Consider the following 24434-nt stretch of genomic DNA (forward strand, 5'->3'; position numbering starts at 1 on the left):
ATGTAAGTAGTTCTCAATAAGCAGAATGCACGGTCCTAAATCCTTAAATCAGTCTAATGGCTTGTCTTCCTGACATTTTCTTTTTCATCTAAATCATTCTTATTTATTTGTGTGCATGTGGGGTAGGGGAGATGCGTGTGGAGTCTGAGAACAACTTTAGGAAGAGAATTCTCTCCTCCCACCCTGTGAGTCCTCAGGGTCAGACCTGGGTAGTCAGGCTTGGAGGCAACAACCTGCTAAGCCATCTTGACAGCCTATTGTCTTTTTGAAAATTTGGTCCAAACCATTAAAAAAAAAAAAAAATCCCTTAAAAATACAATTCCCCAGCAAAGAGCTATGGTTTAAACAAACAACAGCTTAATATCTAATTAAAACAGCTCTTATGTACCCGTATTAACTTCTCCCCGAGAAGGATTCAATGGTCAAACATATTTGAGGAAAAACCATATATAGGTTCCCCTTTTAATTCACAATGCAGATGAGAATTCGGAGAGCTACAAGGTTCCGTGCTATGCTGTTTTAGAAAGTCTTTCCAGGGACTGAGGAGACAGCTCAGTAGGTAAGAACGCTTGCTCTGCGGCTCTGGGACCTGAGTGTGAATCCCTGGCACCCACACAAGAAACGGCATGGCTGCCCACACATGTAACCCAGCATCGAGGGGTAGGGAGAAGAAGGTGGTTTCTGAGAGCTAGCTGGCCCAGCAGAAAAGGCAAACTTGAGGAACAGTGCGAGAGCCTATCCTAAGGCAATGTTTCAGCGACACAGGAAGACACCAATGTTTTGCTCTGGCCTCCACATGCAGTCACAAGTACACACACACACACACACACACACACACACACACACACACACACAGTATTTACAGGGCTCAGAAGAGGGCTCAGTGAGTAGAGCACTTACAACATAAATGTGAGTACCTATGTCTGAACCCCAAGAACCCACGTAAAGCCAGGCATGTGGCAGCACCTGTCTCTAAATGGCACATGGCAGGGGCAAACAGGAGACCTGCTTCTCCAAGACAGAAGAGGCCCACCAACGCCTGAGGCTGTCCTCTGACCTCCACACACGCACCACAGTACATGCACACCTGCACTCAAAGCACATGTGTGAACACACACATATACACACACAAGTATTTTTTTCAAATCTCTTTACCAAACCTGCTTTTCCTTCACAGAATACAAACTAGTGAGTTTTGAGAAGTGAATACAGAATACGACTGGAAAAATACAAGATCAAAAGTAAATCCCGATTAACAGGGCTCAGAAGAGACTATTATGGTAAGGTAGGCAGGAAGATGAAAGACTAGCCCGGTGCACACCTGTGATCCCAGCACAGAGGCAGAGGCAGCCGGATCTCTGTGAGTTCGAGGCCAGCCTGGTCTACAAAGAGAGTCCAGGATAGCCAAAGCTACACAGAGAAACCCTGTCTTGAAAAACAAAACAAAACAAACAAAAACAGAAAGATGAAAGATTAAAAAGCACACTCAGGCTGGAGAGATGGCTCAGAGGTTAAGAGCACTGGCTGTTCTTCCAAAGGTCCTGAGTTCAATTCCTAGCACCCACAGGGTGGCTCCCAACCATCTATAATGAGGTCTGCTGCCCTCTTCTGGCGTGTAGGCACATATACAGGCAGGATACTGTATACATAATAAATCAATCCTTATGTCTGTAATCCCAGCACTTGCGGAGGCAGAGGCAGGCAGCTCTCTGTGCGTTTGAGGCCAGCCTGGTCTACAAAGTGAGTCCAAGACAGGCAGGGCTACACAGAGAAACAGAGACCCTGTCTCATAACCCCCCCCCCCAGATTCTCTACATGTTTTATTTTCTAAAATTTTATTTATATATTTATTTATTATAATGATTATAAATACATTTTGTATCTCCGCTGCAGCCCCCTCCCTTGTCTCCTTCCAGTCTTATCCTCCCTCCCTCTTTTCTTCCCATGCCCTTTCCCTAGTCCCCTGATAGGGGAGGGCCTCTTCCCCTTCTATCTGACCCTAGTCTATAGGTAGGTCTCATCAGGACTGGCTGCACTGTCTTCCTCTGTGGCCTGGCAACCTGCACCCCCTGAGGGGGTGGTGATCAAAGAGCCAGCCACTGAGTTCATGTCAGAGAAAGCCCCTTCCCCCTTTAATAGGGCACCTACTTAAGAGACTGAGCTACCATGGGCTACATCTAAGCAAGGGGTCGAGGTCCTCTCCATGCATGGTCCTTAGCTGGAGTATAGTCTCTACAGGGACGCCTTCGTCCAGGTATTTTGGCTCTGTTGTTCTCCTTGTGGAATTCCTGTCCCTCCAGGTCTTTCTACATGTTTTAGTTTGTTTCTTTGTTTTCTTAGATAAGCTCTTGATGGTAGCCAGGCTGTCCTGGAATCTGTGGTGATCCTCCTGCCTCAGCCTCCCAGAAGTGCTAGGATGAGTATGGCTTTCCACTTTGTAGTTTTGTTCTAGCAGTGAGTCATTTTAATATTGTTGGCTTAGCAAATGGGCCCTATTCTATAATTATTGCCCATCTCTAGAGCACTGTAAGTTCTCTGTACCACCCAACCCCACTGGCCAAAAGAAACTGACAAAGCAGGAAGTTAAATACACCATAGGACTTTTAAGTTTCTCCCCACTAAGTAGTTGGAAGGAGATTAAGGGAGCTAGTGAATGGCTTCCTTACAAATGTTTATAAATGAGTGCACATCAAATGCAACTTATCTCACCAGCTCTGCAGTTCAGCGAAAGCTTGCTTCATCTTCTTGATGGATGCATCCATCTCTTCTTTAACTACAACTCGGTACCGCGCAAGAGACACAGTACAGCGCTGGAGGTCTTTCACGGACTTCTCAATATTAGAACCTTGGAGGGAAAAAAAAAAACTACTTTAAAAGGAACGTGTAAGTTAAAAGTTGGATATGATGTTTTAGGTCAAAGGTCATATGAACTAAGACTGTAAACCAAATGACCAACCACCCTTTCCAACAGAAAAAACTGTTTTGCAAAATTTCATGTTTTTTAAGTTAGTATCCTAAACAAAAGGAAGCAGTAAGAACTGGATTTATTCTCCCATCTTAAACAATCAACACACAACACAGACGAAATATATAAAGTAACAGTTCTTAGCAATGGACAGCAGACAGTTATTTCCCCTGAAAAAGCAGAGACAAGAAAAGTAAGGCCTATAATTGCCCCAACTTACTGTCTGGACAGTTTCTAAACTGCAATAAAGAGAAGAAAGCCCAGGCCTTTGTAGTCTCCCTGAACTGAAGAAATAAGGATAGAATTCCCAAGATGGGGCAAACAGAGGTCTATGCAAAGATGGAGCAACAGCAGGTAGACAGAGCCCTGCAACCTCGGTGCTAGCCAGTGCATGGTCACGAGCGTGCCAGCAGGTCAGCCAAGAGTGGACAATGGCCAGGCAACAGTTCATCCACATGAGCGAAAACAGAAAACCTCACAGTACATACAGCAGGCTGCCTGGGTGGACACTGCCCATCAGCGAGGCAAGGTTAGCCCTAGTTACAATATTTAGGTTCCATTAAAAAGTAACCATCACGGGCTGGAGAGATGGCTCAGAGGTTAAGAACACTGGCTGTTCTTCCAGAGGTCCTGAGTTCAATTCCCAGCAACCCACATGGTAACTCATAACCATCTACAATGAGATCTGGTGCCTCTTCTGGCTGGCAGGCACATATGCAGGCAGAATACTATATAAATGAGTAAATAAATCTTTTTTTAAAAAGTAATCATCAGGCATGTAAAAACAATTTTATAATTAAAAATAAACATGATCACTATGAAGAAAAAACCAACAGTAACAGACACAGAAATGACACATGCTAGAATCAAATATGAAGGGACATCAAAAGCTGAGGGTTTGGGATAGAGAGATGGCTCAGGAGTTAAGAGCCATCTCTTATGGAACCATCTCAATGGTTGCTCTTCCAGAGGACCTGGGTTGGATTCCCAGCAACCACATGGCAGCTCACAACTATCTGTGACTCCGGTTCCAGAGGATCCAATGCCCTCTTCTGGTCTCCATGGGCACTGGGCCTATAAATAGTACACAGATGTATCTGTAGGCAAAACACTCATACACATAAAATAAATTAAAAAAAAATTAAGCTGGCAATATTATGTCCGTGGTAGAGTGTTTGCCTGGCTTGCCTTGGGCGTAGTCCCTAGGACCATAACCAAATACGTGTTTTGGGGGAAATACCAAATAGCTACTATTAGACAAACACAGACCCATGTTAAGCAGAGATATAGAAGACATTTCAAAATTCTTCACCTGAACTTTCAGATATGAAAATAATAAACTGTTAAAAAAAAGCAGCGTGGCTTTGACGTAGGCCCCTGCATATGTGTAGCGGATGTGTAGCTTGGTGCTCCTGTGGGACTCTCTTTTGCCCTCTCTCGGGACCCTTTTCCTCCTGCTGGGTTGCCTTGTCCAGCCTGAATATGAGGGGAGGTGCCTACTCCAATGGCAACTTAATATGCCATGTTTGGCTGACAACCCTAGGGGCGGCTCTTCTCTGAAGAGAAAGGGGGGTGGATCTGGGGGAGAGGAGAGGTGTGGGAGGACTGGGAGGATGGAGGGAACATTGTGGTCGGGATGTAAAATAGGAGAATAAATTTTAAAAATTAAGAAATAGAGCAGTGACTCTTAAGGCAGCAACTTTAGAAAGTATTTTCAATGAGATGAAACAGACAAAAAATAAAGCTATTTCGTTTCTTTGTTTCTCTCACAAGTCTCCAATTTTTTGAGATCAGGTCTCACTTTGTAGCCGTGGTTGCCTTTGGAGCTCAAATACATACAGCCGGCTAGCATGGAGCTTGCAATGATCCTCCTCGGCCTGCCTCCCAAGAGCTGGGGTTAGACACAATTATTGGTATGTGTACATGACATGTGTGTAAGGATGGCACACACACCAGCACAGGTTAGAGGTCAGAGGATAACTCTCAGCCAAGTTTGTGGGTTTTGTTTTTGAGATAGGGTTTCTGCTTTGGATGACTCCCTTTGTAGCCCAGGCTGGCCTTGAACTCACAGGTCCGCCTGCCTCTGCCTCCCCAAGTGCTAGTATTACAGGCGTGCGCCACTGTGTCCAGCTCAGGCATGCACTTTTTATCTTTGAGCCATCTTTGTTAGCCCTGATTTTGTTTTTTGTTTTGGTTTGCTTGTTTTTGTTTTTTCCCAGACAGGGTTTCTCTGTGTAACAGCCCTGGCTATCCTGGTTATCTTACTTTTGAAACTGGCTCAGTCTCACATGGTCCTGTCTGGCCTTGGACTCAGTATGTAGTCAAATACGAGGTGTGGGTCACCACACTCAGCTTAAGACACACATTTTCTTTCCTCTCTTTTGTTTCTCTTATCGCAGCATCCAGTTTAGAACAAACATCTTCCTTCCTTCCCTTTTCCAGTCGCAAGGCTGGGAATCAAACCTAGTGCCTTGTACATGCTTCTCAAGTGCTCTTGCTGGTTTGAGACAGGACCTCAGCACACACACCCTAGGCTGGCCTCAACCTTGTGCTCCTGCCTTGGCCTCCCAATGTGCTGAGATCACACACCCAGCCCACACTATCAGCTTTATGTGTCTGCATGTGTGTGCATGCGGCGGTATGTGCCAGAGGTTGTCAGCTACGGGTGCCACCCTTAGCAGCCACCCATCTTCCTTATTTTTATCTTTTAAGATTTACTTTTTTGGGCTGGAGATGGCTCAGCAGTTAAAGAGCACTGGCTGCTCTTGCAGAGGACCCAGGTTCAATTCCCAGCACACGCATGGACCTGGAACACTTACAGCCATACATGCAGGCCTGAAAAAAAAAGTTTTTATTTATTTTATGTATATGAGGTTTTTTGCTTGCAGTGTGTGTGTGTGTGTGTGTGTGTGTGTGTGTGTGTGTGTGTGACCATGTGCATGCCAGTGTTCTCAGGTCAGAAGAAAGCACTGGATCCACTGAAACTGGAGCTGTATAGAGGTTGTGAACTCTACGTGGGAATGAGAACTGAGCCCTGGTACTCTGCAACACGGGGTTTTAATTGCTGAGTCATCTCTCCAGCTCTCTGCCTTGTTCTCTGAGACCTCTCTCCCTGGGATCTCACCTTGGGCACTCTAACAACGTAGGCTGGCCAGCCGATAAGCCCCAGGGACCCCTCTGTCTCCACAGCTTCTCATGCTCACGACCACAGGTGGCTTATCCACGTGGCCCTGGGCCCAAGCTTGGGCCTCACACTGCTCAGGCAAGCGCTCTGCTGACCGTCTCCAGCCCTACACTGTACTATTGGTACATCAGGCCAACCACAACCTTCACCAAGCAACCCCCTGCTTGAGCATCCGGAAAAGCTAGCCAGAAGCCTGTGCCAACGGACCCAGTTTAACTATTTAATATCAATTCCTCCCCATTCAAATCTCACTTCCTTCGGCACTTACCTAAGAGCTTTTATGCCCTGTGCAAACCTTCTTTATTTTGTGTGACTGGATGTTCTCAGGCTGGCCGTTTGGCAGCCGTCTGAGGCCGACTACCAAGATGAAAAGGAAGTGCTAAGTTAAATGCAGCTCCTGGGCTGGCACGATGGCTTGGAGGGCAAGGACCCTTGCTGCACACCTGACAACTGAGTTTGATCCCCAGATGCCATGGTGGAGAAACTGAACTGACTCCCAAAAGTTTTCTTGGACTTCCACACACAAGTATATAGTAGGCAGACAGACACAGAGACAGACATGTACACACAGGCATGCATGTGCACACACTCAGGCATAAGCGCACTCATACATACTCATGCGCACACACACACTCACACACACACATGTGCACGTATACACTCACACACATACACAGGCTCACACTGAAGCACATGCATACATGCACACTGAAGCACATTCACACACACACACACACACACACACACACACACACAGTTATCACTAGTTGACACTAAGTATTTTTATCTGTTCGTTTGAGATGAGGTCACACGCCTTAGCCCAGGCTAGCCTGGGAGCTGTGCTCTCCCTTTTTCAGGCTCCCGAGTGCTGGGACCACAGGCATGCTCTAAGCACTGCAACTCTGTGCCAAAATGATTATAACAGTCAAATGTTTTAAAGTAAAGCGCTACCACCAATTAGTAACAAGCATTTCAGAGGACACACTCTTGTGAAATCCTCAGTCTGCGGACGTCAGGGAGAGCACGAAGCCACAGAGAGCAGTGAACATGTCGTGTCAGACAGAGGTGCCGCCCGCTGACTCAGCGGGGACAGACAAGGAGAAAGCAGCACAGCGGCTGCAGCACAGCGCAGGGACACTCAGGCTGGCTACGTCATCCAGCACTCGCATGTCAGGGCTGCACCCGGCCCTCTCAGGTGCCCAACTGTAGCACGCAGAACGACAGTCTAGAGACAGAGACCAGCGCCCAGGGCCTTCAGCTACAGGGTCAACGGTTCTCTCCCAGGCAGGCCTTGGATTTACCTAGCTTTTTATTGGTGGAAGAGAGTGGAACATTCTCCATCCCCAGATGTGAAGCCTGAGTTCCTGTGGTGGCCCTGGAGAGAGACTTGGCGGCGTTCCGGGATTGCTGGACATTCGGAATAGAGTGTGTAGTCCTGGGCTCAAGGTCAGAGACCCCGTTCTCCAGCACGGAGCCTGTCCGGAAAGAGGACGGTGGTTTGCACCAGGGTGGGGGGTTAGCTGAGCCATCTTCAGTAAAGAAAGCAAGCAGGCAAATATGCTAGATCAAACCATACCTACTAAAAAGGCTTAGTGAAGAAAAAAACTTATAATGTCTCAGAGGGGGGAAGAGAATTTAAAAGCTTTAGAGTAGAGAAAGGGGAGAACTGGAAGATGGGAAGGAACCTCGTACACAATGGTCATCTTTGGTTTGATTTCTTTGCAGTCATGCACAGTGTTTTTTCCCTCTGCATCTTTTTAAAAACAATATGTGAATTAACCAATAAAAGAACAGCTATAAAGCAGAATAAAATTCTTATACTAGCTCACATTCTATTACCATGAATACTAAAGCAGAGGGAACAAAATTATTACGAAGTAATTTCTAAAATTTTTCAATGTTACATTTGTTTTATTATTTTGTGTATATGGGGTTTTTCTGTTTGTTTGTTTGTTTGTTTGCCTGCACGTCTATCTGTGTAGCACATGCAATCAGTGCCCTCAGAGGCTAGAAGAGGGCATTAGATCCCCTGGTACTTGAGTTATAGATGGTTGTGAGCCACCACATGGGTGCTGGGAATCAAACCTGGGTCCTCTGCAAGAGCAACCAGTGCTTTTAACCTCTGACCCTTCACTCCTGCCCCATACTCCAAAGTAAGTTATATTTTCTTTTCTTTTTGTTTTTTGCTGCTGCTGTTGTTGGGGGCCGGGTATCTTTCTACATAGCGTTGGCTGTCCTGGAACTCTCTATGTAGACCAGGCTAGCCTCCAACTCTCAGAGGTCTGCCTGTCTCTGCCTCCTGAGTGTGGGGATTAAAAGTGAACGCTACTATGCCCAGCTTCCAAATAAACAATTTAAAAAAGAGAAACAGTTTCTCCTCAGCCCTTAACAAAATTGTTAACAAAGATATGTACAAAAAACATGAACTTCTAATCGTTAACTGATCTTGACTATTTATTGGAAAACAAATGCAGGGGGTACACTGGCTGCTCCTGCAGAAGCCCCAGATTCCTTTCCCAGCAGCTCACAACCACACGTAACTTCAGTCCAGGGAATCCTACACCCTCTTCTGGCCTCGATGGGCACCAGGCACACAGACATACAGGCAAGCAGAACACCTATACAGATAAACAGATCAATCTAAAAACAATCTTAATAAAGAAAATAAACACAGGACTACAAAAGTAATCTTTGCCATGTGATATTGGTGCATGCCTTTAATCCCAGCACTCGGAAGGCAGAGGCAAATGGTTCTCTGTGAGTTCGAGGCCAGCCTGGTCTACAGAGTGAGTTCCAGGACAGCCAGGACTACACAGAGTAGCCCTATCTAGAAAAACAAAACAAAACAAAAAAATATTTTAAAAGACCCACAAAAATCTAGTTGTCAATAAAGATCTGATTAGTTCTGATTTACATATTCCTAAACTATGTCTACCTATTTTCTTTCTGTGCTGAAGACTGCTCAGCTAATTTGCCGCCCCCCCACTCTTCAACACTGTGCTGCCTAGACAGCCTCAGCCTGTCTCTGACTCTGAGCCTGAGTCTGACTAACTCTCCTCATGTGTTCCTGAGAGTAACAACATCTCATCAACTCATCCTCATTAATTTTTTAAATAATTCTATCACATTTTTAAAAAAAAATCTTTAAAAAAGTTACTCTCTTATTTCTAAATACTAAGGCCCCCCCTCAGCTCTCTGTTATTCAATGTCAGAAGTATTGGCACTACAAATTTTAGAGAAAATTCTGAGACTAAATAAATAAATAAATAAATAAATAAATAAATATAGGCTGGCCTTGAACTCAGAGATACCCTGTGAGTGCAGGGATTGCAAGTGTATGCCACTGCGCCCAGCTGGAATTCTATTTTTTTAAGTCTTTGGTAAGTTATTAAACATGAACTCTTCCACACAACAGATAACAAAAACCATAAAGTAAAATATCAAGTATACCTACTATAATGGTAAGTGTCTCAACCAGGAGGCCCCCAGTATTTTTTGAGTGAATTAACTTTCTCAAAATCTGTTATTAAACTCACCAGTTCTATCCAATGTATCTGGTGAGGCAAACTCAGGATCTTCCAGTTCTCTGGCATCTATTGAAAGTGTCTCCAAACCTTCACTGAGCGAGTCTGCAGAGTCCACATCGTGGATGGCACCATTAATGTGATACCCATTAATGTTGCCTTTCTCTGAAGATGCAGGCTGCTCCTCTTGAACAGGTACAGACTTACTGGAGTCTGGGACGCTGCTACTCGCTTCTGATGCAGGTTTTGGTTTGCTTTTCTTCTTTTTGTTCTAAGGTTATTGAAGATTTGAAAAAGAGAGAAAAAAGGGAAAGAACAGACCCTCCAATACTAGTCAAAGGGGCAACTAAGTGCAGCTACCAAAACAATCAGTTGCCAATTCTGCACATATTCTAGAAACTGAAGACGATTTTGTTTATGTTGAACCAATGACAAAAGTAACACTTCACTATGCAAAACTATTTTGAATGAACTCAAAATAAACAAAATAATTTTCATAGAAAAACCTACCCTAAGCAAAATAAAAAGTGAAAAGATGTAACTATATTTTTTAATGTAAAATATAAACAGAGCTTTAAATTATCACAATAACTAATTGAAAAACTATAACCTATAAATAATTGAATGAAGCACAACATCAGTCCAATAATCAACAAATAATGAAACCTGCACTGCAAAAGGTTTTTCACCTACTAGATTAGCAAAGGTCAAAGAGTTTAAATACATAAGGTCACTGGTTCCACCCAATATATAGCTTTGACTGCTCTGAAAATAGCCGGGCATTTTCATAAACACTAGTAGGAGTGAAAAATCTAGTAATGCTTTTGAAATTTACAAATGCACACACCTTTCAACCAACAATTCTAATACTAGCAATTTATCCTGGCCAGGACTGACAAACGTATACAGATTATTCATCGCAACAATGTTATATTAATATTAATAGATACTAGAAGCCATGCAATAGAGATCAGTGGGGGACTTACACATTACAGGATCTATTATAGGGAATGTGTAAAGAAGAAAATATATACCCATAATTGTTTATGTGACTCAAGTATCATGGAGGCTACATAAGAAATTAACAAGAGCACTTGCCTAGCATTCATGAGGCCCTATGTTTGATCCCGAATGCCAAAAACAACAACTGAGAATGAATGAATAAATCAATAACTGGGAGAGAAGTGGGGAGCACCCAATGGCTGGAGAAAAGAGATGGGATAAAGTTATTTCAGGGTATTAACATTTAAATTTGAACACGTGGATAAAAAAAAAGTCTTTGTCTTTGAACAACAGATAGCTGTACTGGCAATACTTAATTCTCCTAAGGCCGGATGGATAAAACTCACTCCTGCCAGTCCTTTAGCTGGCTCTGTCCAGCACGACAGCTCCTGAACTTGGCATTCACACTTCTCTCTTTATCTTGCTTTCTCCCATGTGAACAGGCCAAGTTTTCACACCATCATCCCACACATGTAATTAGTAGCACACAATCCTTCTTATTAGGCTAATCCCAACAGTTAGCTCTGACAGACTCGAGCACTGGAGAATATAAAACTAAATCTATTTTTCTTCCTCCAGATTTTAAGAAATTTGTATATACCTCATCATATACCTTTTCAACTATGTGCCTATCATGTGTTGTTAATAATTTGTATTCTGAGGTCAATAAATTAAGACACTGGTGTTTCCTTGAACACTCAAAGCTGTGTACGCTGGGTGAGATCAGTGAAACAAGGTTAAGCCTGGGGAGCAACAGGCATAAAAAGCTTCATGAGACTAAACAGAGTTACGTGCCTCTGGGGAAAAAATTCTCAAAGGTTGACAGCCAAACCTGTTCCAGGACAGCCAGAGCTACACAGAGAAAAACAAACCAACCAAACACACACATAAATAAGTAATAAAAAAAAAAAATTAAGCCAAACCTGGCTTGGTTAAGAAACCATTTCAGGGCTGGCCAGACTTCTCGGTGATTAAAAGCTCTTGTCACACAGCCTGACACCCCAAAGTTAGTCCCTGGAATGCGTGGGGAAGGAGAAGCACCTCCCCAAAGCTCTGGTCTGCACCAGGGTGCTAAGGCACATGCACAACACGAAGTGCGACTCAAAGCAAGCCTTTTAGAACACGACAGGGCCTCGTGTAGGAGGAGCTAACACTTAATGAAAATCTGCACATCAGCATTTCCAAGAGCACTCCATGTGGGGTAGAGCTGTGGGAAGAGCTATCAAGAATTCTGGATATAAGTAAGGGATTAAGAACTAACATATCAGGCATTATAATGAGAATGTATGTATGTTACTGTTATTTTACTTCTGTTGTTGTCTTTTTTTCTTTCCCCAGACAGGGTTGTGCTATGTAGCCCAAATGGCCTTGAACTCCTGATCCTCCTGCCCCACTCCACCACATCCATTCTTCTCCCTTAGAGGCGAGCAAACTGAAGTTGAACAACACCATAGCCCAGCTAACAAGGGTGGCTACAAGGCCAGCTAACGCAGAAGAGGACAAAAGCCAGTTCTGGCACACTGGAAGGACGCAGCCTGAGGGAGCAAAAGCTGCTAAGAGGGGCAGCTCGCAAAGTTGCCAGCCAACCCAGGCACCCGGGAAGCATGTACAGGTGAAAGGAGAGAACAAACCCCACAAAGCTGCCCTGTGACCTCTGGGAGTTTGTGCATGCACAAACACACAAACAATAAACGAATCCAGATAGACAGATAACAAGTTTTTAAAAAAGTGAAAACTCACTACTTCTAGTGACTATACCAAGGCTGTCTGACCTGAAAATCTCAACTGTCTGGCTAATCTAGGAAAGAAACCCTGTTGAAAGGCAGCCAGTTTCCCTGGACGCACTGTCTTGGACATGCTGGCTTGTGTCTACTCTTGTCTAGAGCGCTCCTAGCAACCGCAGCAACAAACTTAACTGTTTTCTGCTTTAACCACTGGGAGCACACTGTGCAACCCTCTGAAACACAGCATCTTTGAGATAGCGACAGAAGACATGCAAACCTTTTCTCTAAAGTACTACAGGACGTGAGGGTGAGATGGCTGCTGCGTGCCACCCCACTGTCCACCAGGGTGATTTGGCTGGCTAGGCAGGTGTGTCCCTCTGCTCTCTGCTGCAACCTCCGAAAGCTCTTAACTATTATCAAATACTCTTTTTAAATGATGTGGCACGCTCTGCCCTCATGTATGTCTGTGTACCACACATGTACCTAATGCCTATGGAGGTCAAAGAGGCCCAGATCCTCTTGCAGTGAAGTTACAGATGGTGAGCTGCCCTGTGGGGGCTGGGAAGCTCACCCAGACCCTCTGGAAGAGCAGTATGCTACTCTTACCTGCTAAGACACCCTGCCAGCCCCTTCAGCCTAATTTTAAAAATACAATATAAATAACATGTTCTTACATGTTATTCATTTTTACCTTTTTCTTGCCTTTTACTATCCATTCTTTGAGTACTTCACTGGCACTACCTGAAAAAGAAAACGATTAGAGATTTCATGCCACACACAAGTGCTGGACTGAGGCAATCACGTCACGCTGCTGCTGTACTAGCCCAGTGAGATCTGCTTCTGGTCATTTAAGATTCTTACCTACATATCTTAGTCTGAATATAAGGTGACTAGTCTTTACCCAACTTTGCCACCTCCTCCCCTCCAGGCTATATAGCATCTTGACTCCGGAGTCTGGAAAGAGCTGGATCCTATACCAGCTCACAGTATAAAGCAAGCATAATGGCAGAGAGAAACTGTAGAATATTCGGACTTTGTTTGTCCTCTACTTGTAAATTCAGGAGCATGCATCAGGGAGCCCTGACCTGACTGCACTCTGCTTAAAGGCAAGACAGGATCAGGTAAAGTTTTTTCAAACAAGTTACATGGAAAGAAGTTTAAAAAAACACTTATTAACTCTATAAATCTAAGGAGTTGGACAAGGCTGTCATTGTTTTGTATCTAACACATGAAACATGAGGAAACTGAAGTCATACATTTGGGTCACCTGCCAGAACCAAACTAAATCTCAGTGGAGTTTGGAAATACACGCTGATCCTTGAATTGCAATAGTCTCTTAAATTCTACTTAAAGCCTTTATTCAGCTGCAGTTTCTTTGTTTGGGAGGGGAGCATAATTTTTTTTAGCTGGGGTCTCTGGCCTGCCACTCACTATATAAACAAGGCTGGCCTCATGTCACAGTCCTGCTGCGTTCCCCTCTCAAACCCTGGGACTACAGCCATGTGTTCCAATTTCTTAGAGGCCAGAGAGAACATTCTTCATAATAAATCGTCTCTTCCAGTTTCCCACAGTGTGGGCACGGGAAAAGTAGCTCACGGCAACAAGCTTCACAGGAACTGCACTGTCCTGACAGCGTGCGCTACCGCTCAGGTTCCAAAGGTCAAAACTCGAGACAGATTACCTTCCATGAAAGCTTGTACTGTTTTGTCCACACAGTTATCAAAGTGCTGCAAAACCAGGATGATTTCATTGTTGCTCTTGTTAGGAACTATTGCACGCACTGCGTTTATCTGCAAAAGGTGACAGAGTCATGTAATTCCAACATGAGTAGGTCACTGGGCAGCTTAAGTATCAAGGCGAATAACAGCGTCATTTCACCCGCAGCAATACTGTCACTCTTTCACGTCAGAAAGAACACACACAAACAGCTCACTGGGAATAATACATAGAAAGTGATAGCACCACATGAAAACTTAATTCCAAATTTTAAAAAGGCAGGACATTTACAGAAATAAAAGGGGCCACTAAGATGGTCAGTGAATAAAAGCACTTAGAGTAAGCTGAGGATCTGAGTTCAAGCTTCAGAAGGTGCTGGGTATGGCGGCACAGGTCTTAAATCCCAGCACTCGGGAGGCAGAGGCAGTTCCAGAAGAGCCAGGGATACACAAAGAAACCCTGCCTTGAAAGACAAAACATAACACAACAAAACAAAAAAGGTAGTTTAATTTAGGTACCAGCTATTAATGAATCACTAACAGTTTAGTTTTTGGTTTTTATTTTTAATGTCTATGTGATATGGATTGTGAGTGTGGTATATGTGAATCTATGTGTGTGAGTACAAGCCCCCATGCACACTGTAGAAGCCAGAGGACACTGGCTGTTCTACCCTCTAACTCCCCACTTTATTCAGGGTCTCTCGCTCAACAGAGGGCGAGGCTGGCAGCCAAGAGGCTCTAGCAGCCCTGTCTCTGCCTCCCATAGTGTTGGGGTCACGTGTACACAGGTCTGTCTGCGTGTGGGCTCTGTGGATTTGAACTCAAGTCCTCAGGCTTGTACAGCAAAGGCTCTTACCTTCTGAGCTCCCTCTCCAGACCAACAGCTTAGACCTAACACAGCACTATGCAAAACATTCTTACTTTGTGTCATTTAGCTGTATAAAACTCTACAGAGATAACTTACAGAGATCATCTGAATTATTTTATGCTATTTTGAGCACATAAAACATAATGAACAACCAGTAATAACCCAGCTTAATAAAACAAAACCGATGCAAATGAAGCCCAATGAACATCTACTGAATCCCAGCTCCAGAAATTTCTACCAAGAATTGGTTTAATTTCAATATATTTGCATTTTTATGATATATGTGTATTTCCATTGGAAATACACTATCTTATATTATATAAATATTATTCATGCATGCTTATTTTCAATTTTTGTCGCACAGCATTTCTCCATATTGATAAGCACGTTATTCATATAGCTTAACATATATCTATTATTTACACAGTTTAACACACACCATATATATATATATATACACACACACACACACTGTATATGACATTCCTACTGTACAATACACCTAGTTTATTCATTCTCCTGTTGATGGATAATCAGACATTTTTGTTTGTTAGTTTTTTGTTTTTGCAGGGCTGGAGATAAAACCCAGGGCCTTGTTCCTGTTAAGCAAACACTCCGGAGCTAATCTTGTGTTTGTCTGCTGCTGAATCCTTAGTGCCTAGAACAGTGTAAAATCAGGTCTTCTGTGTGCCTCTCAGAATTCTGACCAGCACAGGACCTACACCAGTGCGTCATTGATAATGTCAAACTGTCTGTAAAACAGATATACCCAATTGTCCTGTGTTTGTGTGGGTCTCACTATGTGGCCGTGGCTGGCCTGGAACTCGTTCCTCAAACTCATGGATACTGCCTGCCTCTGCCTTCTGTGTGCTGGGACCAAAGGCACATGTCATCATGCCAGGCATTTCATATTTTGTATTTTATATTAAATTAAAAATATACAGTTTATAGGGGCTGGAGAGATGGCTTAGTGGTTAGGAACACTGGCTGCTCTTCCAGAGACCCCTGGTTAAGTTCCCAGCGCCCACATGGCAGCTCACAACTGCCTACAACTCTAGTCCAGGGGATCTGGACTTTGCAGGCACTGCATGCACATGCACCCACATACAATAAGACAAATAAAAGCACGTAGTTTATAACAACTGAATATTCATGGTACGTGTGTGTGCAGGCCAAAGGATACTCTCAAGGGCCCATCGCTCCTTTGAGACAGGCTCTGACGTGCTGGGCCGACCAACCAAGTCCAGGGGTTCATTTACCTCCACCTCCCCGTGCTAAGATTTCAGTGCGCACTTCCACACCCAGCTTTCTTTCTGTATGATGCTCTCTTCCCACTTCCACATACATGGTACACACGCAGCCAAACACTCATCTACATAAAATATATAAATCTAGAAAAACTTAAAGAACTGAGCTATCTCTCCAGCCCCAAACATTTTATCATGTATCTATTTTATATCAAGCAATTTCAATGAACTTTTTAAAAATAAACCCTTGTGTGTCCTACTCATTTGCTGTTTTCATAGACTTTTCTGTATAGATAATTATATTTTCTTCCTTTTCAAGTTTACTTGTCTCACTGTACATTGTATGATTAATTTCTTAAGGAAGTAGTAAGAGTGCTTTTGGTAGAAAACGGTAGAAATCAGTATCTGGGAGTTATCTGGCTTATTGCTACTAGTCAGTCCCTGTAATCCTTGCAGTAGATACAGCTAAGACACTCTCTCTGTTAAGCCATGAGTTCACACTGACACAAATACAACACTGTCACAGAATTTTAGATATATATTTTTCTCTTAGCCTTTATACCCTAACCCATTATCATGTGTAATTTAAAAAAAAAAACAAAAAACAAAAAACAACACATTAAAAATTTTGTCTCTGAACCAGGTATGGTGGCACATGCCTTCAATCCCAGCACTTGGGAGACAGACACAGTCCCTATTTCTATGAGTTTGAGGCCAGCCTGGTCTTCATAATCAGTCCAGGACAGCCAGGGATACATAGAGAGACCCTGTCTCAAAGAATTAAAAAAAGGAGATGCACCCTGTCATATAAATATTAGTAATATTAACAAGACACTATTTTCAATGTCGTCAAAGAATTTGGAATAAACATATACGGAGATGTCCAAAGACAATCATTTTTGCACCTTTTAACCAGTTGATTCTTCACAGCCACTGTGGCAATCATCCTTTAATTATAGAGTGGCATTCTGTTTTGTTCCTAGGATTCCATTTTCTTTTTTCTTTCTTCCTTTCTTTTGAGTCTGGTCTCAACTTTGTAGTCCTGGTTGGCCTGGAACTCGCTCTACAGACCAGATTGCTAGTTTCACAGAAATCTACCTGCCTCTACCTCGGAGTGCTGGAATTAAAGGCCTGAATGTGTCACTACATTCATTTTCATAACACATCTGTGGTAGTCACTGCTTATATTAATAAATTTTCCTCTGGTGTTCAGATTTGTTATCAGTCTTACCTTCTCCTTCATGTTCTCAAAAGTGCCTCCCCGGGCCAGTACAGTATTGGACTGCAAATCAAAAATGAATCCTGATGAATCTGAAAGAATATAAAGGAAAATATTCAATTTGATATAATCTGTGTATTTTATTCACCCAAGACAGACCAAGACTAGCTACTTTTTTCCTCATAAAATTACTAACAATTTAGTTATACTTGGGAAATTCCATTACACAGATAGCTCATATATAACTATATTCTGAGTTATATATGATAAATAAAATTTTATTTTTTTTAAAATTTACTTTTTTTTTTAACCAGGTGTGGTGGCACACACCTTTAATTCCAGCACCTAGGAGGCAGAAGCAAGTGGATCTCTGTAAGTTCCAAGCCAGCTAGTCTATACGGTGAGTTCCAGGATAGCCAGAGCTACATAGTAAGAGCTTGCCTCAAACAAACAAACAAACAAACAAACAAACAAACAAACATGTTCTTTTGCACATGAGCATTTGCCTGGATGTATGTATCTGCACCATGTGTGCCTGGTGCCTGCAGAGGCCAGAAGGGCAGATTCCCTACAACTGGGGGTTTGGATGGCTGTGAACTACCATGTAGGCACTAGAACCAAACCTAGGTCCTTTACGAGAGCACCAGTTTAAAAAAAAAAAAAATTTAATATTAGTTACAGTTTGTTAACTTGTATCCCTGCTGTATCCCGCCTCCCTCTTTCCCTCCTAATCCCACCCTCCCTCATCTCCTCCCTGCCCCTTTCCAAGTCCACTGATAGGGGAGGACCTCCTCCCCTTCCATCTGACCCTGATTTATCAGATATCTTCAGGACTGGCTGCCAAGCCCTCCTATGTGGCCTATCAGGGCTGCTCCTGGGGGGGGGGGGGGGTCAAAGAGCCACCATCGAGTTCATGTCAGAAACAGTCCCTGTTCCCCTTATTAGGGTACCCACTTAGATACTGAGCTACCATGGGCTGTATCTGAGCAGACGTTCTAGGTTATACCCATACATGGTCCTTGGTTGGAGAAACAGTCTCATAGAAGACCCCTGTGCCCAGATATATTTGGTCCCTGTGGAACTCCTGTCCTCTCCAGGTCATATTAACTCCCCCTTCACCAAGTGCTTTCAACTGTTTATGTTTTAAAGTATGTTTTGAGGAAACTAGCACTACGCCAACTATATTAAAAATACTCTATAATCCTTAATCTCTTTCTTAATTATCCCACCTTAATCTATGAGTCCCCCCCCAATGTTATAAGTAACTGTGACACTGTGAGTAGAGACAGAAGCATCTCTAATTAATAAATACTCTGTCTTCTAGACGGCCTGTACATATTCTTAGACTGTGAACTCATGAATACGTTCACTGACTGATGTCCCCATCCTGATGTGTGATAAAGCAACATATTTAAGTTTATATTACCAACCCTGTATCGAGTTTGTATTCAGCAATGAAACCGTACTCCATAGTTCCTAGTTGCTATGGAAGATCCAAGTTTTATGTTATGATTATATTTGAGTACCACAAGTGTGAAAGAGAACACAAATAGAGCCCACGTCGCTTTTGAAACTATGCTTGCCAGTTACCAACAACGCATGAATTCACTTAGATAGATAACCTCTGTTAATAAAAAGGATGAGGTGCCCCTCACACAAACTTGGTGAGTGAAAGCCTACGTCTTCTAGATGACCACATACATGGTTAGTTCTCAACTGTCCTTATCAGTTGAAAGAGCTGCAGTCTAGAAAGAGGAGGACCCTAAACAGCCAAAGCACCACCACCTAGAAACCGCCTCAGCCTCACTCTAGCTCAGCCAAATGATATAACTGGAATGCTGCAGTGCATTCCGCTCAACCAAAGAACAACCATGAGCAGTGGGATGATGCCGAGGCACCAGGCGTGCTTGTGTTACTAGAGACTCAAGCCACTAACCTCTTGGGGGGGAGGTGACACTTAGAGCCTCTGGCCTCCACAGCATGTGAACACACAGGCATCTGCACCACACACACAAAATCTAAGTCGGAATTTCATTTTCTTCTTAGCTGTGGTAAGAGCATGCTTGTTGTTGTTGTTGTTTAGGGTGTGGTCCCCTGCCCCTATCTCCCAAGTGCTGGGCTTTACAGTGCAATCCTGAGCTCAAGAGGGAATTTAAGTCCTCCTGTTTGCACTACAAGCACTTTTCTGAGCCACTGCCCACCAAATGCTCAAGAGCCATGAACCACCTCTCCAGCCACCGCCCCTTTTTATAATGAACCAATAAAGTTCACTGTAGTTGTCATAGGAGCATGGGAACCTAACCAGCGACTATACCACCAAGAAAATGTCCTCCTCCCTCATCGACCTCGGGGAGGTCCCATGAGCCCCTCCCTCTTTCATGAAGACAGTATAACAGGCTCAAGCTCGGGTAGATTTTGTGGAAGTTTTCACAGCTGCCATGAGGTCAAGAATGTAGCAGGCATGCTGCGTCCTTCCTCCCAGATATGCCCTGGGCCTTGGAGGAAGTGATATAAATATCCCATTTATGGCTGAGCATTCAACAGTCACTTATTCTCTGCACTCTGACCAGTTATGAGTCTTCAGAGATACATTTTTAAAGAAAGAAATTGTGTTAAATTATTCTCAGGCAAGATTCAAAAAAGATGAAGAATCCCAGCCCCCTTTGGTAAAAGCTACCCATGCTTGACTGGGCCTTCTTATTATCGCTTATTTCAGTCTATCAGGAATCAGCTTGGAATTTTTTGAGTTATTTCAAATAGCACACATTTAAGACTACTCAGAAAAAATGTTACTTGAATTTCTACTGACGTCTTCATAAACATCGAGTTTTGTTTTGATTTTTTTTCTTTTTTGGTTTTTCAAAACAGGATTTTTCTATGTAGCCCTAGCTATCCTGAAACTCACTCTGTGACCAGACTGGCCTTGAACTCAGAGAGCTAACTGCCTCTGCCTCCTGAGTGCTGGGATTAAAGACGTATGCCAACCTCCTACCCCTGCATATAAACAATGAGTTTAAATTATTGTTTTGTGGGCTTCAAAACCTAGGCGGAGAGCTGGCTGAGCTGACACATGCCTAATACCAGCACTAGGGGAGGCGGAGGCAGAGGCAGGCAGATCTCTGTGAGTTAGAGGCCAGCCTGGTCTACAAAAGTGAGTCTAGGACAACACAGAGAAACCCTGTCTTGAAAAACAAAACAAAACAAAACAAAAAACAGGCAGAGGGTTTGTCTTACAACCTCAGTACCTGGATGGCTGAGGAAGGAGGAGAAGGAAGAGTGAAGAGGAGGGGAGGAGAGAGGAAGAGAGGAAAGAAATCAGGCAAAAGTTATTTTAGGCCTGATGGTGACAAAAAAAAAAAAAAAAAAGAAACCACAGAAAACATGCCCTGGCATAGAGGTGGGGCAACTGGAACCGTGGTGCATCGCTGTTGTAATGAAGGAACTTCTACTATGAACCGAATGGCGGTTCCACTCAAGATTAAACACAACTACTATTCAATCAACCCCACCTCTGGGCATATGCACGAAAGAGCTGAAACAGAGCAACGCAAATATACTAGCTTAATGTGTGAGCAAATAAGTATTAGCCTCTCAAACTGTATGGCTAGAAACACTCAATAGCCAGTGGTGGCACACGCCTTTAATCCCAGCACTCAGGAGGCAGTGGTAAGCGGAGTAGAGGCAAGTTTGGTCCACACAGTGAGTCTGAGGCCAGCCAGAGTTACATGGTGAGACCCTGTCTCAAAATAAATGTAATAGTAATCACCATCATCACCACCACCACCATCACCACCACCACCATCATCACCATCATCACCACCACCACCATCATCCATGCAACAGACTCCGTCAACACCTCGTACGGAGCAGGGATTACTAAAACTCCCACTACCTTGCACTTGCCCTAAGAGGTTAGCCTGAGCTTACATCATGAATGCACAGAGGCTCTCCGAAGTTCTGATGGGAATTTTACTAGCAGATTTCTGTTCATCAAGAGGCCAGCCCACCCAATGCTAGATGCTTCCAGCAAAGTGAAGGATCAGATGACGCAGCTCAGGTGTGGAGCGAGTCTTGGGGAGCTACTGAAGTTGTATCTTTTGTTTAGACTGCCTGCACCACTTCCCACGGATACAGATGAGGACAAAGTGAGGCTAAAAGTGCGATTATGATCTCTCTGAGGACCCATCCCATACTCTGCAGTGCTGGGCATCAAACCCAGGGTTCCTGCATGCCAGGCAAAGGCTCCACCACTGAGCAACACGCCTGGTCTGAGGCCTGCTTACTTTTTCATTGATGAAAAACTGAGAACCTTAGTCACAGTCCTATCCCTGTCCACAGTGACACACCACGTCCTAGCAGTGATCAGGCGGAACACACCAACATCCTAGTAGTGATCAAGGGGTCAGAGTCCTGTTGTATAGCACTCCTGCTGTTGCTCATTTGATTACTTCTCAGGGTTCCGTGATCCCAACAGCGTTTTGGCACATAAACTTCCTACAGGTTCTTGCTGTAACTCACTGATACTCCTCACACAAATACAAAGCAAGATGAAGAACAGTAAGATGAACATTTTACCATGACCAAAGAAAGGTGAGAAAAGTAGATCCAGTTAAATGCAGGTAAAGTTAGAGAGGAGGCGGTCTGGAGGTGGGGCTCTTGCTAGCCACCTTCTGTCTATTACTCAAATCCCTTTTGAAAATGAAGAAGCAAACAGGGTGGAGGTGCACACCTGTGATCCCAGCACGTGGGAGGCAGAGGCAGGCAGATCTGTGAGTTCAAGGCCAGCCTGCTCTACACAGTGAGTTCCAGGACAGCCGGGGCTACACAGAAATTTCAAAGTAAATAACTAAGCAGGCAAAGGTCTTGACGCCACGCCTCATGACCTGAGTTGCATCCCTGAGACTTAAATGGCAGGAGAAAATCCCGCAAGTTCTCCCCGGAACACGTGGAAGCTGCACCACACACACGTCCCCACACATCTACACTCACACACAGCTGTGTCACGCACACGTCCCCACTCATATACACACTCACACACAGAGCTGGGTCACGTACACATCCCCACTCATATACACACTCACACACAGAGCTGGGTCACACACACGTTTCCACACAGATACACCCAAAGCCCTGCCATGCACGTGTCTCCACACAGGTACTCTCACACACAAAATAAATAGGCAAACTTTTTAAAAATGCAAACTAAAGCCGGGCACAGTGGCGCACACCTGTAACCCCAGGACTCAGGGAGGCAGAGGCAGGCAGATCTCAGTGAGTTTGAGGCCAGGCTGGTCTACAAAGCAAGTCCAGGACAGCCGGGGCTACACAAAGAAACCCTGTCACACACACACAAAGCAAACTAATATAAAAACTCCTGCAGAAGAGGTCACTGCAGGAAGTGAACATGTGACAAGCAAAGTGAGTGTTTCTCAGCCAGTGTCTCCTCTGACACGTGGTCTGCCAACTAGACTAGGCTGGCTAGACAGCGAGCACCAGAAATCTGTCAGTCTCCCTGGCACTGGATTACAAGATGGACGGGAAGGATAAAAGGAAAGAAAGAAAGCAAAGGAGAAGGAAAGAGGAGGAGGACGGCATAGAAGGGAGGAGAGAATGGAAAGACAGGAGGATGTACGAACGGATGAGGGGACACAGCAGAGGTAACCTACATGGCAGTTCATAGAACATGGGTCGGGAAGTTGCCAGATACAAATACAGAGCAGGTAAGGGCGTGTCTTAGCTCCTTCCTTATCAATGAGCCTGGGACCTGCTTTCCTCATGCCAGCTTGGAGAACAATTATAAAATTCTATGTGCAGCTGTCTACTGGGAGATGTAGGAGCCAGTACAAGTGGAAGTGTGAAAGCTACTGTTGCCAGGTGGGACGGTGCCCAACTTTAAGCCTACTAGTGAGGCAGCAGCATGCAACCTCTGAATTTGAAGCCAGCCTGGTCTGCAGAGAGACTGAGTTCTAGGACAGCCAGGACTGCACAGAGACCCTGTCTCAAAATAACAACAATAATAATAATAATAAAGTAAAGGAAGGAAAAGACAGACAGAAAGACAGAAAGAAAGAAAAGAAAAGAATGGAAAAGAAAGCTACTGTCACAGAGATTCTAGCCAATGCTTAGAATATTTTCAAGCTTCAAAACTGGTCACCAATTTTAGCGTCTTGAGTGATAACCTTCTCTTCTGCTAATGGTACTTAATAATGAAGAAAATAAGTATTGTGGTAAGAAAAACAGGCATATAGAAAAATAGACAAAATACAGGGTTGAGGAGATGGCTCAGTTCGTAAGGTACTTGCTATACAAGCATGAGAACCCTGGTTTAATGTCCAAGACTGAAGCTGAGCTCGGTGGCATGTGCCTGCAAGTCCAGCACTAGGGAGGAAGAGAGAGGTGGGTCACAGGAGTTTGCTGGCCGGCCAGCCTCACTGACAAGCCACAGGGCACTGAAGACCTTGCCCCAACAACGAGGAAGGCAGTACTTACGAAGGAACAAGCCTGAGGATGTCCTCTGTCCTGTGTACACACATACACATCAAACAAGCAAACACACAAACTCTCAAAATGTATAAATAACGGAGAATCGTGCTTGGAAAGGGGGCAAATCAGAGATGGGAAATTTAGACAGACAAAATGCCACTTGATATGATTTCTAGTTTGCTCTAAACAGAACCACTACAATGTGTTATGACAGACTCAATAAATGAAAACACTTATATCGAAAAAAGAGGCCACGAGTTTGAAAGAGAGCAAAGAGGGCTACATTAGAGGCTGAGAGGAAAGGGAAGGAGGAAGTAATTTATGGGAAAAACCAAAAGAAATAATTTTTTAAAGCCCTGTATCTTAGGGCTGGACAGACAGTGTTGGGCCCCCCAGCTAAGGTTGCAGTCCTTCGTGACCAGAAAGCCCTGAGCTCATCGAAATGGAGGACTCCCTTTGTCAATCGGGGCTCCCTCTTCTCTGCCTGATCTGGGGAGCCCAAA

The 24434-nt window shown here is 44.0% G+C and overlaps 1 protein-coding gene across 2 annotated transcripts in view; it reads right to left on the minus strand.

Moving 5' to 3' along the window:
- Spats2 (spermatogenesis associated serine rich 2) overlaps nucleotides 1-24434 on the minus strand; it is a 70955-nt gene that overhangs the window by 25308 nt on the left and 21213 nt on the right. For both annotated transcript variants that reach the window (XM_055626966.1, XM_055626967.1), the window contains 6 exons: nucleotides 17461-17540; nucleotides 14081-14189; nucleotides 13091-13140; nucleotides 9686-9944; nucleotides 7451-7624; nucleotides 2710-2845 (listed from right to left, as the gene is read on the minus strand). In XM_055626966.1, the coding sequence (XP_055482941.1) occupies nucleotides 2710-2845; nucleotides 7451-7624; nucleotides 9686-9944; nucleotides 13091-13140; nucleotides 14081-14189; nucleotides 17461-17540 (808 nt within the window). The remainder of the gene's footprint in view (nucleotides 1-2709; nucleotides 2846-7450; nucleotides 7625-9685; nucleotides 9945-13090; nucleotides 13141-14080; nucleotides 14190-17460; nucleotides 17541-24434) is intronic.

Source organism: Psammomys obesus, unplaced genomic scaffold (genome assembly GCF_907164565.1).
Source record: "Psammomys obesus unplaced genomic scaffold, mPsaObe1.curated_primary_1811, whole genome shotgun sequence".
Classification (NCBI taxonomy): Eukaryota; Metazoa; Chordata; class Mammalia; order Rodentia; family Muridae; genus Psammomys; species Psammomys obesus.